The sequence below is a fragment of the Artemia franciscana genome, chromosome 7, assembly GCF_032884065.1.
Source record: "Artemia franciscana chromosome 7, ASM3288406v1, whole genome shotgun sequence".
Taxonomy (NCBI): domain Eukaryota; kingdom Metazoa; phylum Arthropoda; class Branchiopoda; order Anostraca; family Artemiidae; genus Artemia; species Artemia franciscana.
Genome location: NC_088869.1, coordinates 614,144 through 631,516, shown reverse-complemented (window position 1 = coordinate 631,516; position 17,373 = coordinate 614,144). Strand labels below are relative to the sequence as shown.

Sequence of the window (17,373 nt, the reverse complement as noted above, 5' to 3'; positions counted from 1 at the left end):
TAGATAACGTCATTCCTGTCACAAAGAGTTTGGATTATCGGTAATGTAGCTGGTAAACTTCCATTAGTATCCTATATTATAACTCACAGATCAGTTTTCATTTCGCCTAATGTATTAGTTTGTGAGCAACAGGACACTAATAACTGAGTAAGGGATGGTAGGTAAGGGCAAAGAGTGAAAAATTCATTTTATTTTAGCACGGAGCACTTTTCTTATTGGAATATCTTGTCTACCCACAACACCAGCAACGAGTAGGAGCTTTGTAATTTTGCACAATGTGTCAATAGCCTGGAATGTTGAACCTTGGAGGTAGTGTCCAATTCCTCAATCTTGTCTACCCACAACACCAGCAACGAGTAGGAGCTTTGTAATTTTCCACAATGTGTCAATAGCCTGGAATGTTGGAATATCTTGTCTACCCACAACACCAGCAATGAGTAGGAGCTTTGTAATTTCGCACAATGTGTCAATAGCCTGGAATGTTGAACCTTGGAGGTAGTGTCCAATTCCTCAATATCTTGTCTACCCACAACACCAGCAACGAGTAGGAGCTTTGTAATTTTCCACAATGTGTCAATAGCCTGGAATGTTGGAATATCTTGTCTACCCACAACACCAGCAATGAGTAGGAGCTTTGTAATTTCGCACAATGTGTCAATAGTTAGGAATGTTGAACCTTGGAGGTAGTGTCCAATTCCTCAATATCTTGTCTACCCACAACACCAGCAACAAGTAGGAGCTTTGTAATTTTCCACAATGTGTCAATAGCCTGGAATGTTGGAATATCTTGTCTACCCACAACACCAGCAATGAGTAGGAGCTTTGTAATTTCGCACAATGTGTCAATAGCCTGGAATGTTGAACCTTGGAGGTAGTGTCCAATTCCTCAATCTTGTCTACCCACAACACCAGCAACGAGTAGGAGCTTTGTAATTTTCCACAATGTGTCAATAGCCTGGAATGTTGGAATATCTTGTCTACCCACAACACCAGCAATGAGTAGGAGCTTTGTAATTTCGCACAATGTGTCAATAGTTAGGAATGTTGAACCTTGGAGGTAGTGTCCAATTCCTCAATATCTTGTCTACCCACAACACCAGCAACGAGTAGGAGCTTTGTAATTTTCCACAATGTGTCAATAGCCTGGAATGTTGGAATATCTTGTCTACCCACAACACCAGCAATGAGTAGGAGCTTTGTAATTTCGCACAATGTGTCAATAGCCTGGAATGTTGAACCTTGGAGGTAGTGTCCAATTCCTCAATTGCTCGCATTTAATCGGCACTGTTGCGAAAATGACAGCTAATAAGTCACCTCGGCGAGAATACCGTACCTTGTAAGATCTGATTTTTTTTTTGAAGTGAGAGACTTGGAACAGTTGGTTTCCAAGCTCCGTAGCTAAATATAATATAAACTCCCTGAAAAAAAAAAAACAGGTAATTCCGTAATGCAAATTGTTTAACTGAGGCATTAGAAACCATTCCCTATTCTTGATCGTATATCTTATCCTTGATTTTCCAACAATGGATTTTTGCGTGATCCATTAAATTCCCTCCGTTATTACGTCTGTTAAAAGACAATATCTCTTTAAGAATATATATAAATATATATATATATATATATATATATATATATATATATATATATATATATATATATATATATATATATATATATATATATATATATACATATATATATATGCACAGATTATAAAAACAAAGGTTGTTACAAATGTTGTGTTGAACTTCTAGCTAAAATGGAGACAAGATGCCTAAAATACTCATGCCAAGCCACATACTAATAAATATACAACTTCATTATTATTAAAAAAAATAATGTTTAATAAATTATTTTTGAACCAGTTTATTTGACCCGGTTTATTTGACCCAGGTCAAATAAACGAAAAGTGTTAGGAAGCTGGTGTTTTCAGAATTTTTGAAATGTTAGGTTAAATCTTGATTTAAGATATTGACCAACAAGATTGAATTTTATTGGATATTTCTTTTTGCTGTACTGTTAAAGCTGTATTGTTAAAGCAAGGTATATTAAGCACATGGAAAGTTCAACGTCAATGTTAAACAGTCAATCATTGGGTCAATCATTTTCCTAAGTTGCTTATTATAGACATTTTTGCTCTCATGGTAATGCCAAACCATAGTTTTTTTCATCACTTCAAATTGGCTGTCATGTTAATGTGGTACGGCCAGACTCAATTATTCAATTGAAAGTACTTATGCTGAATCGGTTGGTGTAATATAAAAAGCGTTTTTTTTTTTTTTTTTTTTTTTTTTTTTTTTAAGTTCCTTTATCAAACTGTCTTTACTCGTGAGAGAGGATTATACAACTCACTTTGGAAACAACAAATTTCGAATTATCTTGGGAATCAAATAATATTGGTACCAACAAATTAATGCAAATGAACTGAGTTTAAGAAAGCTGGCTACATATCGGCATTTGACAAAATATCACGCAACCCTTTAAAACCTATTTCCAAAATGATAATATTTAAATTCAGTTTTGTCATACAGAGGACTTAGAACCAAAAGAAGAAGCCCCCCCCGGAAAAAAACAGAAATTATTTTACTATAGTTTCACAATAAAAAATGTGCTTTAGCTTCATTGGTTTACGTTTGTAACGTATTTTCGTGAACCAATCACATTGTTAATCAAGTAACAAAGGCAATTGACATTTTGAAAACCAGCGTTCCTATACTAAATTAAATAAAAAAAAAAAAGTTTTTTTTTAACTGAAAGTAAGGAGCGACATTAAAAAAACCAAGAGAAATTACTCCGTGTATGAAAGGGACTGTTCCCTCCTGAACAACCCGCTCTTTACGCTAAAAGTTTGAATCTTTCTCTTAATTCTACTTTATAAACAGTAAATGACTTTAGCGTAAAGAGCGGGGCGTTGAGGAGGGAACAGCCCCTTTAATACACGGAGTAATTTCAGTTCGTTTTAAGTTTTAATGTCGTTCCTTACTTTCAGTTAAAAAAAAAATGTTTTTCTTAATTAATTTATGAACGTTTTTGAATTAATGCATGTTTGATTCTGGCTCTCCGCAAATGAATAATTAAATTTTGCGCATTAATTTTTTTTGCTAAATGGCTTTCTCTTAGTTTTGATCAGATGATTTGAGAAAAAGGTGGGGAAGGAGGCCTAGTTGCCCTCCAATTTTTCGGTTACTTAAAAAGGCAACTAGAATTTTTAACGAATGTTTTTATTAGTAAAAATATACGTAACTTACAAATTAACTTACGTAACGAACTTACTCGTAAATTTTTATTATGTATATGAGGGGGTTTGCCCACTCGTTAATACCTCTCTATTTACAATAAAGCTTTAATTATGTCCCAATTCTTTAAGAATAACCCCTAAATCACAAAGGCTGTAGAATAAACAGTTGCAATTACTAAAAATACTTTAGCGTAAAGAGCGAGGTATTTCGGAGGAAATGAACCCCCCTACGGGTAATAATCTCTTTTCGTTTTAAGTTTTAATGCTGGTCCTTACTTTCAGTTGAAAAAACCTTTTCATATTTATTTTTTCAATATTTTTTTTTTAATAATGGCAGAAAATCCTGCGCCCCCTTCATGGAATTTCTTTTCTCCCATGACAAATTCCTCCAAGGGCAAGTTGCTACCACGTAGACCCCTCCCCTCAACTCCCCTCCAACCAAAAAAAAACTGAAAAGATTTGTACACTTCCCAATAACCATTGCTGTATGTAAACACTGGTTAAAGTTTGTAACTTGCCGCCCCTCCCCCGGGGACTGTGGGGGAGTAAGTCAGCCCAAAACACATAGCTATTATGTTTTTCGACTATGTTGAACAAAATGGCTATCTCAAAATTTTAATCCGTTGACTTTGAGGAATAAATGAGCGTGGGAGGGGGCCTAGGTGTCCTCCAATTTTTTGGTCACTTAAAAAGGGCACTAGAACTATTAATTTCCATTAGAATGAGCCCTCTCGCGACACTCTAGAACTTCTTGGTGGATAGGATCACCCCTGGGAAAAAAAACAAACAAACAAATAAACACGCATCCGCGATTGGTCTTCTGGCAAAAAAAATACTAAGTTCCACATTTTTGTAGATAGGTGCTTGAAACTTCTACAGTAGGGTTCTCTGATACGTTGAATGCGATGTTGCGATTTTTGTTAAAATCCTATCACTTTTAGGGGGTGTTTCTCCCTATTTTCCAAAACAAGGTAACTTTTCTCTGGCTCTTAACTTTTCATGAGTAAGACTAAATTTGATGAAATTTTAATATGAAAAATTAGCACAAAAATCCGATTCTTTTGATGTATCTATTATTATTATCAAAGGTCCGTTTTTTGAATTTTGTTTACTATTGAGCCGGGTCGCTCCTTACTACAGTTCGTTACTACAAAATGTTTGATTCTCAGCCAGTAAAAAGAACGAAGCGTCTGAGTTCTGTCTGATTGGTTCTTCTAAGGGAAATTCTAAGCCAGTCAAAGTACAAAAATCCTTTTAAGTCAAATTTTTTGCAAGTAGTCCGTATCTTTCTCTGCTGTTTCATGGTATGCTGTAACTTGTCGAAAATGAAATCAAAGAGGGGCTTTCACGGTAGGCGACTTAACCTCAATGACTAGCATATGTTGAGTACAAGTATCAATGGAAAAGGGATGAGTCTTACAAAATGAAAATGGCACAAGTCAGCATTGCAGCTTTCTGCTAAGAACGAATGCTGATCAGATCAAACATAATTTTTATTTGTCACTTCTATCTCATTTTGAGATGCTAAAGCTTTTAGCATCGTTTCATGGGATGTTGAAATCACAAACGTAGATTCTGGTCAATAATGAATATGCATTTCAGAGATCAAAATTAAAATTTGAGCCTTAATGGCCCTCCCCCATTGAAATTGAAAAAAAAACACAGGAAAAGAACAATTGCAAAGATTTAGAACCAATATAAATACTCGGTAAAATTAATCTTTAAAACTGCCTGTCACAAGGCCTTTTCACTCACAGAAGGTATTGTATTAGCTTGAAGAAAACACAGTTCTGGGCCACGAACACAGTTGCACAGTTAGTTGTTAGTAGTAGTACTTTCAACCGTAATTATTTCGTAATTTCAGGCTTAACGTTCTAGGTTGTAAAAATCTTTCTATTTATGATCCTTAAAATTAAAAAAACGGGCAGTTAAATATCACCATAATCATCGTTGATATCCCTATGGTTGTAGCTTTGTTATCACTATACCACTATTTCAAATATTATAAAACGATATATTTTAACTATTATAACATGTAACTACCGTGTTCAGGCTTATAATTTTATGTTGTTGTCTACTTTTACCCTTTATATAGCTTTGTAAATCAATTTATTTACAAAACAAAAAATTTGAAAGAAATCACTATTGTGCTATAGTTATATGTCACTTTAACAACAGTTTTAGTTCTTTAATTATGGTTTTTGTTATAACAATGTAGGCGTAACATTGAAATAACTATTGTTACAGGTTTGAAAAAACACAAGTCTGGGTCATAAATATAGTTGAAAAATAATTAGGCAACATTAGTAATAGTAGCGTAAACTTGCGTTTGTCTATTGCAGTTCAAAGTATTTTCGTTTGTATTGATTTTCCAATTTCAGGATTAAGGTTGTATCATTTTGTCTAGTTCTGCACCTTTTTTTTATATTTGATAAATCAATTTTTTTATCAATCAATTTCTTTATGAAGCTTAAAATTTTTAAAAGAAATCACTATCGTGCTAATTACTCTACTATATGTCAAGCTCAAAATTTAGAGAACATTTTAAATTTAGGGAACAAAAAAATTTTAAATTTAAATTTGAAAATTAAAATTTAAAATTTAGGGAACAAAATTTAGTTTCATTGTTGGTTATTTTCTCATGCACTGCTTTAATTTCAAAAGCATAAAATCTGTGTTTTACGCTTTTTATTTTTTTCCATTGGTTTTACAATTTCAGGATTAATTTTGTTTAATGTTACTTACTTCTACACTTTTTTATATTTTATCAATCAATTTCTTTACGAAGCTTAAAATTTTTAAAAGAAATTACTATTGTGCTACCTACTCTACTATATGTCATGCTCAAAATTTAGGGAACTAAGTTTCAGTGCTGGTTATTTTCCCATGCAGTGATTTAATTCCAAAAGCGTAAAATCTGGGTTTTAGAGTTTTCCGGGTTTTATAATAATTTGGGGAACAGTCATAATGGTAGCATAAATTTGCGTTTGGTTATACAGTTCAAAGTATTTTCCTTTGCATTGATTTTCCAATTTCAGGATTAATGTTGTTTAATGTTAACCTACTACTACACTTTTTTTTATATTCTATCAATAAATTTCATTATGGAGCTTAAAATTTTTAAAAGAAATCACTATTGTGCTAACTACTCTACTATATCTTAAGCTCAAAATTTAGGTAACTGCGTTTCAGTGCTATTTATTTTCTCATGCACGGATTTAATGCAAACGTGTAAAATCGGGGTTGAATGCAAAAGGGAATATTTCACCTTATTTCGGCATAATTACTCACAGTTGAGTCTCTCACCTTCGTGGTGTCCAGCCCTTTTGTCATTGCCCAAGTAGAAACAACATAGTCCATAACTCTTTCTGAAAGGGCCTTAGGAACCTCGTGAAGTTTCATAAATTCTCGCACGTTGTTCAGCATATCATGGTACTTTGCAGTGGCAGACGTCATTTGCTGAATGATTGTCGTTACGTGGCCAAATATGGTGGCATATAAAAGGGCTAGAGGAAAAATAGCTTTAATAAATCATCCTATTTTACAGCGGGAGTGGAGAGGCTCTGAGTCCCCTTAAATAACGTGAAAAATATTTCAAATTTAAATAGCTGAACATACAGTAGCGAAACGTTTCTCTAAACATGACACACATTTCATAGCGTGTAATTGATAAGTTGACGAACCGTCAGCAGAAGTGTTTACGTCAGAGCCATAGCTTCAGTTGCTACTTGGTTTTCAATCAAAAACATTTGGCCAAACTTTTGGCTCGGAGAGGCTCTGAGCCCCTCGAATTACGCGACAAATTTGTCAAATTTATATAATTTAACTAGAAATATATTTGCGAAATAAAACCTATATAGGGTCATGTTGTTTGAATACACCCTTCTTTAGCACAGTGAAGGTTAAATACAGTAACGAAAAGTTTCTCCAAACATGAAAGACATTTCATAGCGCCAAGACTAAGTCACTAAGGCTAGGAATAAGTGAAGATGAACAGTTGACATTAGGTAACGAAAAGATTGATCAGGTTGGGAGCTTCAGTTACCTTGGTAGTATTATTAGTAAAGATGGTGGGAGCAGTGAAGATGTTAAAAGTAGAATAGCTAAGGGTCAAGGTGTTTTTTCACAGTTAAAAAAAGTTTGGAAGAATAGAAGGATAAGTCTGCAAACCAAAATTAGAATATTGGAAGCTATAGTTATGACAGTGGTCAAATATGGTTCTGAAGCATGGGCGCTTCGAAAAGCAGGTGAAAATTTAATAGATGTTTTCCAGAGAAATTGCCTACAGATTGTTCTGGTTACCCGGCTGACTGACTGTATTTCATACAGTAGGTTGTACAAAAAATGTGGTTCAATCCCGCTTTCTAGGGCTATAATAAAAGAAAGGTTGAGATGGCTAGGCCACGTTCTACGGATGAAGGATGACAAATTACCGAAGATTGTCCTTTTTGGCCAACCGTCTGAGGCTACACAGAAAGCAGGTCGTCCTTGTCTGGGTTGGGAGGATTTCATAAATAAAGATTTAAAGGAAATAGGAACTTCCTGGGAGAGTGTAAAGAGGGAGGCTTTAAATAGATTGGGTTGGAGGAGGAGCGTGCGTAGCTGTGTTGGCCTCAGCCGGCTTGATGCTGCAGTGAGTTATTAGTAGTAGTAGTATTAGTAGTAATTAGGTAAATTGACGGACCGTCAGCAGAAGTGTATGCGTCAGAGCCATAGCTTTAGTTGCTGCTAGGTTTTCCGTCGGAAACATTTGGTCCAATAAAAAAGCTATACAGGGTCATGTTGTTTATATATACCTTCTTTCACTTTTCATGTACGCTGTTCAGTATTTCGTAGTACTTTTGCAGTGACGGCTGTCATTTGCATCACACTATGTCCAAATATTTTGGCATATAGGAGTGGTAAAGGATAAATTGAGTTTTTACAGGAATTGATATACAATTTTTTTCGGAAAAGGGGAAAAGAGTTCCAGGCCTTAAAATCCTCCTGCTAAAAAGAAAAATATTAGTTGCAAATATTCTGATTTAGATTAGTTGCACGTTTTAAGTATTTTTGTTTAAGGTCTTGTATTGAATATAGTTTATGTATTTGCCAGGTCTATTAAGATTATAACAATTATGTAATTATACATATGTTTGTTCTTGTTAACTCTTTTTTTCTTGCTTTTATCTTTTAGACTTTTTAGAAGGAATTTATTGCATATTGTAGCAACAGAAGCTAGTTATAGCTTAATGACTAACTATTTTTCAATTTTGTTCCTCATTTTTTCTTCTAGTAGATAAAATATATGTCTCTAAAATGCATGAGAAAGATTGAAAGTAACATCAGCAACTAAAATGAAAAACTATCTGGGGAATGTTTGTCATATACACACTACTTCGGTAAACCAATTCGGTTAATTTATTAGGTTAATCTCCAAATCTCTAGTCTTTAAAATAAACTGCTCTAAAAGCCACTTAAAATGTCTTACCCCTCTGTTTTCTTGAAAACACTTTATCTTTTTGAAATCACTATAATTATGCAATGGAAAATATATCTAGCTTACATGCTCCTGGCAGGGCTTTAGCCCATGGGTTATCTTTTATTGAAAGATCGTTTGAAACACAGTCTGTACTGGATTTAAAAGCCGAACTGAGCAGACCTTTTAAGTTAGTTTATTTTAAATAAGAGACAACTGAACAATGAATGCACTTAACCAATGTATGCGTCAAAATGTTGGAAAATTGAATTTTTTAGCATTTATCAAACTTCAAAAGTTTGAAAATTTAATCATTACCATAAACATAGCCATTAACACCCTAAGTAGTCTACCAAAGCATATAACCGAAATACCATAAGCACATAAGTACCCGTAACATTGCAATACAACTATTTTCTCTGTCGTCTTTCTCATTTACGAATAAAACGATTATTTTGCATAGGTATTATCTATACTTTCTATGGAATAGGACACTGAGATTTTCCAACTTTGGAGAGACTTGGACTCAAACTAAGTTTACAAACTTTCAAAAGACCAAGTTTAATCAAATGCAGTGAATTGTTTTGCATACTAATCGCCATACTAGCGAAGTCTTGTCTTACAGAAATTCTACGAACTTGTGCTTAGAATGAGAGGAAAAAGGGAAAACAGGAGCGTGATTTTGTCCTTGAAAAATCCAGCTTTAATCTAGCGGCGGAGTACACCTGACACTCGGTGATAATTTACTGCACCCCTTGACATTGTGCGCCCCTAGGCCCAGGCCTAGTTGGCCTATTGGTAAATCTGGGCCTGTATACTAGCAAAGCCTTGTCTTGCAGAAATGGCATGAACTTATGCTTAAAATGGCGATATTAAAGGGAAAAATCCAGTTTCTATCTACGTAGTGCTACATTTGTAGCATTGCAGGGCTCCAGTTGCAAAATTTCCTCGTTCCTAAATGCGGATTCTTTAAATAGTAATCGACTGGTTATTACTGAGAAGGAGGAAGTGGTTCAATGACAATGATGCTTATTGGATGGCAATAAGGGGATATTCAGTGCGAAAGAGAAAGCAAATATTATTTGGAGGCTAGTAGGTTTTATTCTTTGACCGGTACTTGTCTGCTATAGCGCCTATGTATATAGAAGCTAAGTAACAAGTAAAACCTGTGTTTCTGATGATCATTCCTAATAAAATATCACAAAATATACTTAAAAACTTCACACTATCCGATTTTTTACACCCCCCCCCCCAAGGAAGTAAGTAAGTATGACAGCACTAGACACTCAAGATCCAAACCGGTGGTGCTGATCTCCATTTCGTGGCCCTTCAGCCAGGAAGTGCAATGGGGGGCTGGGGGCTAGCCATCCTGTGCTTTCGCACACCCTTCCTGCTTATCTTCCCCGATTTTCTCCAGGTACCCATTTAAGGCTGGGTCGACTCTTGCTGAGCTATTAAAATCACGCCTAACCTTCATCCCAAATTAAACAACTGGCTACGATAGGGATCGGGCCCTTATCCCTTTGACAAAAAATTCTCAAACCAGTAAGCCAGCCACTTAGCTAGGACCCCCCCCCCCCCAGGATCGAACCCTAGAAAAGACGAAAATTAATAAATTAGGTGGAACAGAGAAAGAAAATACGCAGCAATAATGGGCCAAAATAATCTTTCTAGGCAAACATAAATCTAAAAACAAAAAGCACTGCTTCTTTTATTAAATTTACAATAAAGGTGCAATTGAATTAGGCCATACCTTGACAAGATCGTCTTGCAACAAAGAAAGCAGGCAAAAACGAATTCAATATCTTCGGAACTGCAGAGGTTGGGAAAATAGGTGATTAATTAATATAAATTTTCAACAAAAGGTGTATTTAGCACCATCCACAGAAAAGAATATCACATCAGAAAAGAAAATCTTAGTATTTTACGAATCGGGGCAGCTGTTTTGAAATATGTAGTGCAATATTTATTATGAGAGTTGCAGGGACTCCCCGGCAAGATTATTCCCCCCATGAAAGAATATTGAAGAATTGCAGAATCATATATTTTTGGGATGAAACTAAAATGCATATATAAGTTTGTTTTGGTGCAGGTTGAAATCTGAAAAATTTAGACTGGCGAAAGTGGACGAATGGGCACAATTTATTACAAAATGTGTTGCGCAACAAAAGGAGCCACAGTAAAAATCCTAAGGATGGACATCGATATTTTTTGAAAAGGAATTTTTAAATCTTTCAAATTAGAGACACATCATTGATTCACTATTGCTCAAAATTTAGCATAGTTTTGCTAGATTTTTGCTAAATGTAGTTGTATGCCTATCATGGCTGGTAGGGGCGAAGGCAGAGTAAATGTTTTGGAGAGGACAAACAAAACTTGGGCTCTCCAACTGTTTTTTTCACCCAAACATCCTTGTAATTAGTGTGCCTTTTAGCGTTTTCAGGGGTTATGCAATCCTCCAAAAAGACAACCCTATCCCTCATTGTTTATGGCTGTTATATTTTAGTCGTATAGGCAAGAAGAACTGAAACATTCTATGTGGGGAAATGAAGCCTACGCTTCAAATTGTTTCTAAGGTTGTTATCGCTTATCATATTTGCTTGACATTCTGAAGATCAATGGCTTTCTGGAAAAGCCATATTTTTTTTCTAAAAATAGGTAGAAACAGCTCAATCTTCTAAGAACTGTATCTTATAACAGTTTTCCCGAAATAAAATTTCTAATATTTCCAGGAAGTAAAACGTGCTTTTCGGCAACCCAAATTGCAATCCTCTTGGTTTTTGTGAACACTTTAATGACTTTTCAAGGATATTCGGTAATCACAACCAATTTTATGTATTCATGATGCAAGTAATCAAAAAGAGACTTTTTTGGATGCAGAAATTTATAAAAAGAAAACCACAAAAATAATTTAAACTACAAATTCACTAAAACGTAAAAAATAGATCTGTTTTCTTCTGATTACTTATGAAATCCGCCACAGGGCTCCTTTGCATTTAATTTTACTCTAAAAATAAATAGAATCACAGGTAGTGGGAAACAGACCTTTTTATATTTTAGTGCAATGGATATGAATGAATCTTTTCAAATATTTTTCTTTTTTAGTATTTCTATTTCACCCTTTTTAGTCTTTTGAGAGTCTTTTAACGCAGAAAAGTAAATCAATTCAAATTTTATGCTTTAAAGCCTTGTTTACAAGGTTTCATGCGATACAACACCCTTGTTTCACCCATAGACCATTTATGATTGCTAGACCAGAGGTGGAATGCACGTGTGGACAGAGGGGGCACTTGCCATAGACGCAAAGACTTTAGGAGGCAAAATTTCAGATGAATAATCTAACAGTTACAATCGTTTTAATACTTGAAATTTTATTTTTATTAAAGCGAAGCGCAGAGTTAGTGGTAAGTATAACCAAATAGAATATGATATTGTCATTTTCCCATATCTTTATCACCATTTCTTGAAAACAAAAGTAAGTAGCAATAAAAGTAAGATATTGCAATTATCTAGACCCCATTTAGTTGCACCACGAACTCCAAGATATGAAAAAAAAATTCAAAACCGACAAATTTCTTTAAAAAAAAACCTATAGATCTGTTTTAATTTATTGTGTAATACGGAGATGAAAAGGTCATAGCAAACGTAAGGGTTGCCTATCAAATATTATTAGCGATTGCTGTGTCGATGGCCATGTTGTGTCAGGAAATGCCACAGTTAGTGATAAGTATAAGCAAATTGAATATGATATTGTCATTTTTCCCATATCTTCATCACCATTTCTTGAAAATAAAAGTAAGTAGTAATAAAAGTAAAATATTGCAATGATTTAAATCCCATTTAGTTGTTCCACGAACTCCAAGATATGAAAAAAAAAATAATTCAAAGCCAATACATTTCTTTAATACAACCTATTGAGGTGTTTGAATTAATTGTGATATATAGAGATGATGGGGTCATCGCAAACGTAAGAATTGCCTGTCAAATACTATTAGCGATTGCTGTGTCGGTGACCAGTAATGATCAGTCGTTTATATTAGACCTTAGATCCCTCAGAGCCAGGAATGGTGCAGAGGGCGTCTAAAAAACCTGACCAGACATCATGGAGTTGAGCTGCAGCCGTAATATTCTCCCACTGTGATGGAAGAGACATCTTCCTCTACTCAGCTTATGTTCATATCGCTATTCAGGGCACCATTTATAAAATTTACATGGGAGTCGATCCTCTGGCATACGAAGGACGTAGCCAAGGTGCGTCCATTTCCTACATTTAAGAAGGTCAGTAACTTATGGTTGGCCAATTCACCGGCCAACTTCTATGTTCGTAACCTTTTCCTACCACGATATGTTCAGTATTATTGCAAAAATATAATACTGTTAGGCATCTTAAATGAATAAAAACTCATCAAAATATATCAAACTAATAAACTTATCAAAAATATCTAGGAACAGCTAAGGTTATTAAGCTGGAAACTTTCGGTATATTGAGGATGGTTCTGAAGAGTGATCAGAGGGAAACATGCCCCCTTTAGGTTCCCCTTCCTCTCAATACTGATTGAAACTATGAAACCGATGTGGATTTGATTATGTCAATTTATTCTTTCGAAGGCCCATGTTTTCGAAGGCTAGGACACGTTTTTCTAGTTGGATAATTAGTATCCAGTATTCACTTGTATAGAGGTGAACAGACATTAAATTACAATGTAAGAGGCAGAGTTTGAAGTGCATTTCTTCTGCACCAGATTGGTTTCAACTTATTAAAAGCCAGTGCAGCTTGTCCAGTAATTCTCTTGATTTTATTGGCTATTTACCGTGATTATCAGTCCAACTGCTGACACTTAGATTCATTGACCTGTTTAATTGCTTTATCTTTGCATTTCATTGTCAGTTGAGAGTCAGATATAGCCATGCTCTGTATTTTACTAAAATTCTCTGTAAGCCCCAGTTTTTTTGTTTTGTACCATTGTGTTGAGTAGCATCTGTAATCGCTGTTTCACTTCTTCAAGAAGAAAAACATTGTCAGCAGAGTCCAGGTCAGGAATCCATTGTCTGCAAATCTTCACTCAAGAGCCTGAAGACTACCTTAGAATGCAGTCCATAACGACAACAAATAGGAATGGGGATAGGACACATCCCTGTTTGAAACCCGACATTATCTTGAAGAAATGCGTATCCCAATATTCTTTGCGCACACAACATTCACTATCTTTAAAAAACGCAATTATCATTTTGAATAGTGTAGTGCGTACTCTATAATAATTCAAAATCTTCCCTAAAATCTTTTGATCGACAGATTCGTATGCCTGTTCAAAGTTCACGAGAGACCTCCTTGGACTATCTATATATTAATGTTGCTAGTGGCTGCTGTTTAGATGACTGTGGCTAGTGTTTTGCTACACAGATGTTAAGTTGTTACCTCTGCAGCTGTCACAGATCAGTATATCACCCTTCTTTGAGAGTTTGACCATTATGCCCCTGGTCCTATCTTTTGGAATTGTTTCGTTATTCCAGTTGAATAAAAATACAGCAGTCCAAACAGTTATGCAGGTTCAAAGGGATGTTTTAAGCATCTCAGCCATGATCCTATCGACTGAAGATACACGTCCGTTTTTCAATTTTTTCACAGCTGTCCTCACTTCTTCGGTACTAGGATGTCAGAACTTAAGTCAATTAGTAAGTGGGGTATAGTCAGATCAACCTTGGGCTAGGAGAGACTAAATAATATATAGTATAGTCAATCTAAACTAATTTTAGGGGTTACCTCAAACAAATTACAAAAATTTCGATTTTGATATCATTTGAACCAGAAAAAAATCTATACAATACGTAAAATATCGGCCGAAATCAGTCGAGATGAAACTGTTCTTCTTATTTACTTCTAATGTAACGACTTTAAAAAAATAGCTTGCATTTTTATAAATTCGGCTATAAGAAAATCTGGTACATAGATCACGAATATGGACTCACAGTTCCGTGTTTTGACAATCCCTCGGTCGTCCCCCCTCTAAATACACGCACACACTTACACACATGAGAGAAAGCGCACATTAATATACGTAGGATATTACATGAATTTGGATCTACACGGTGAAAATTACACTTCCTAAATCAAAATGCTAGGAAATTTCGTGTCCTAGTGTCTTGCAAATCCTCCCTCCCCCTCACACCAAATCAAATAAATGGTTTTGCGCGTATCTCAAAATTGTCTCTCATCTGCAATGTTCTTCAACGCTCTTGGTGAGAAATTATTCGGTACATGCGGTGATGCGCAAGAACCAGCTGATCCATTTTGCCGACATATGAGTTTGAAAGAATGTTTAAACAGTCCACTTACTGATCAGTTTTGGCTTCTAGTTTACTTTTTAATTACATTCAAGATTCAAGGTGGATTTTGACAAGCTGAAATCCGAACCTAGCTAAATAGTGAAAGAAAGTGATGGGAATGTTTTTACTATGAGTCATCAAAAGTAAGGACATATTTTATTGTCAATAAATGCTGTTTCGTTAGTAGAATGATTGAGATGTACGGAGGATAGCTGCAACTTTAAAATTATTCTTACGTTATGATAGGAATATCCTGTGAAGCTGTCAAGAGCATCTAAAGAGGTTGGTTTCTCATACTCTGAAGCAATTAGCTTCTAATGCATATGAAACCCGGATTTACATAGAGAAGTTTGGTGTTGAGCCAGACAGTCTCAATTAATCAAACATAGTTTGGTGAAAAATCCAACAAAAATTAGTAAGAGTGCCATCTAACCTTCATGTCTTAAGGAAGAATTCCTCGTTTGGTTGATTGATCCTTTCAAAAGTCAAACTTCAAAAACTAGTTTAGGTGGGGCGGTTTTGAGATTTGAGAAAACTTTTGCGATTTATTATGGAATTGAGCTGCAAGGAATTACTTCTGACTGTTTGGTCCAGCACGTGGCAGATAACGTTTATTACAGCATGTGTATTCTCGATGGTAGAAACATCCTCCATGGCATGGCTATTACTGCTGCTGTAGCCCCAGGGCTAAAAGTCTCCTTAAAAAATTTCCTTAGGTGAGAGGTTACAGCTGAAAAGATAAGCGCAGCTTGAAGAATATGAATCGTCCGTAGAAAGTCAAACGATTCTGTTCTTTTGATAATGCTTTATGATTTTCTTCCTTCAGGATTCGTAGAAGATAAGATTTTAGACTTCGATGTTTTTTGGCTTACCTCATGACATTTCAAGCACCTTGTGCCAGATTGGACTGGAACCATGAAATTAGTAGTGGTTGGAGATCATCCCAGTAGTGCCAAAGTTCTTTTTCTTCCTATGCTCGATCTTTCCTCAAACGACGAGAATTGTATCCTTTATACACAGATATGCATTGAACGACAAAGATGTACTCCGGTCGTAACCTTTGACCAGCCGTTGTGGTAGAAGTCTATAAAGATTATTGCTGCAGAAGAACCTGGAAGTACCATTGCAAAAGTAGTGGTTAAGCCAGGAGGATTCTAAACGCTCATAGGTTTTTTCAATGCCATTGGATCTTTGATGGATGGATCTGGACTGAAAGAAATCTTTGAATTGATGTACGGATCCAATATAGTTCCTCATCTTCTAAGTGGTAAGGCTATATCTCGAGCAGTGCGAGTCCATATCATTGAAAACGCAGCACCTCACTCAATTCTGATAAAGGAAATTGTAGACGAGGATTAATATGCAGAACTTGAATTGACTACAGAACTTGAATTGACTACAGACCTTGCATTGAATGCGATTGAGCTTAGTAAAACCAAAGACAAATTCGAAAAAGTGGATGGATGAGCTTTTCTTTACTATATCTCCCAGTCTTCAAGTCTCTTGAAAGTCAAAGCTTCTCTGTTGGCTATGAAATCAGAAAAAAAGTTACGATACCCGAATAGGAGAACTATGGATGCGGTAGTTGGACATGGCTGCCATTCTTTAATATTTCCTCAGAGATGAAAGTCAGGTCAATGGAAACTTCATTTGCAATCAATTTCTGAAATGCTTCCTTACCTCGCAACAGCTTGTCAAAACAACTACACGATGTCAGCAAGGCTGTATCTACAGCAGATGAACTGACTTGAACATACAAACCCAGTAGTTGTTCAGTTTATCAAAAAAGGCTTGCATGTTGTGAGAAGATTGGGCAGATTTTCGGCCGGTTTATCTACAAATTAGATTGAGCAGATTTTCGGCCGGTTTATCTACAAATTAGCTTATAGAAAAAACTGATGATAAGTTGGAAAACAGTGACTGGATTGACTAGAAGAAGAGGAATGACAGAAGTACAGAGATTTTAGTAGGCAATGGGACATCTAGCCTGTGCTAACGTTAATCTTCTGATGCAAAAACTGACGAATGTTTCAAATCACACAAGCAACTAACAAAACGAGTCTAGCATTTCAAGGCAGCAGAGGGACTTTAAAGACACACAAGTAGCTATTGACTTTGTCAAGAAATCGTCTCCTTTAGAGGGTGATCCACTATCGTCTCGAAGCCTGACTAGTGGCATGACTGCTACAGAAAACGTAAATGCCGACAAAGAAGGAGAATTTCAGGAAGAAAATTGTTGATGTAATGGTAGAGAAATCTCTGAAGAAATCATCTTTTGATCCAAATCAAAAATGAAGAAGAGATCTTATTAATAAAAATAAATCTTATGAATGTCCAATTCTTTTGCAGTTTC

The 17,373-nt window shown here is 35.5% G+C and overlaps 1 protein-coding gene across 1 annotated transcript in view; it reads right to left on the bottom strand.

Annotated features, from left to right (window-relative positions):
* Positions 1-17,373, bottom strand: part of LOC136028698 (potassium voltage-gated channel protein eag-like) — a 322,053-nt gene that overhangs the window by 77,574 nt on the left and 227,106 nt on the right. Inside the window, 1 exon segment of the mRNA XM_065706529.1 lies at positions 6,545-6,744. Coding sequence (XP_065562601.1) covers positions 6,545-6,744 — 200 coding nt within the window.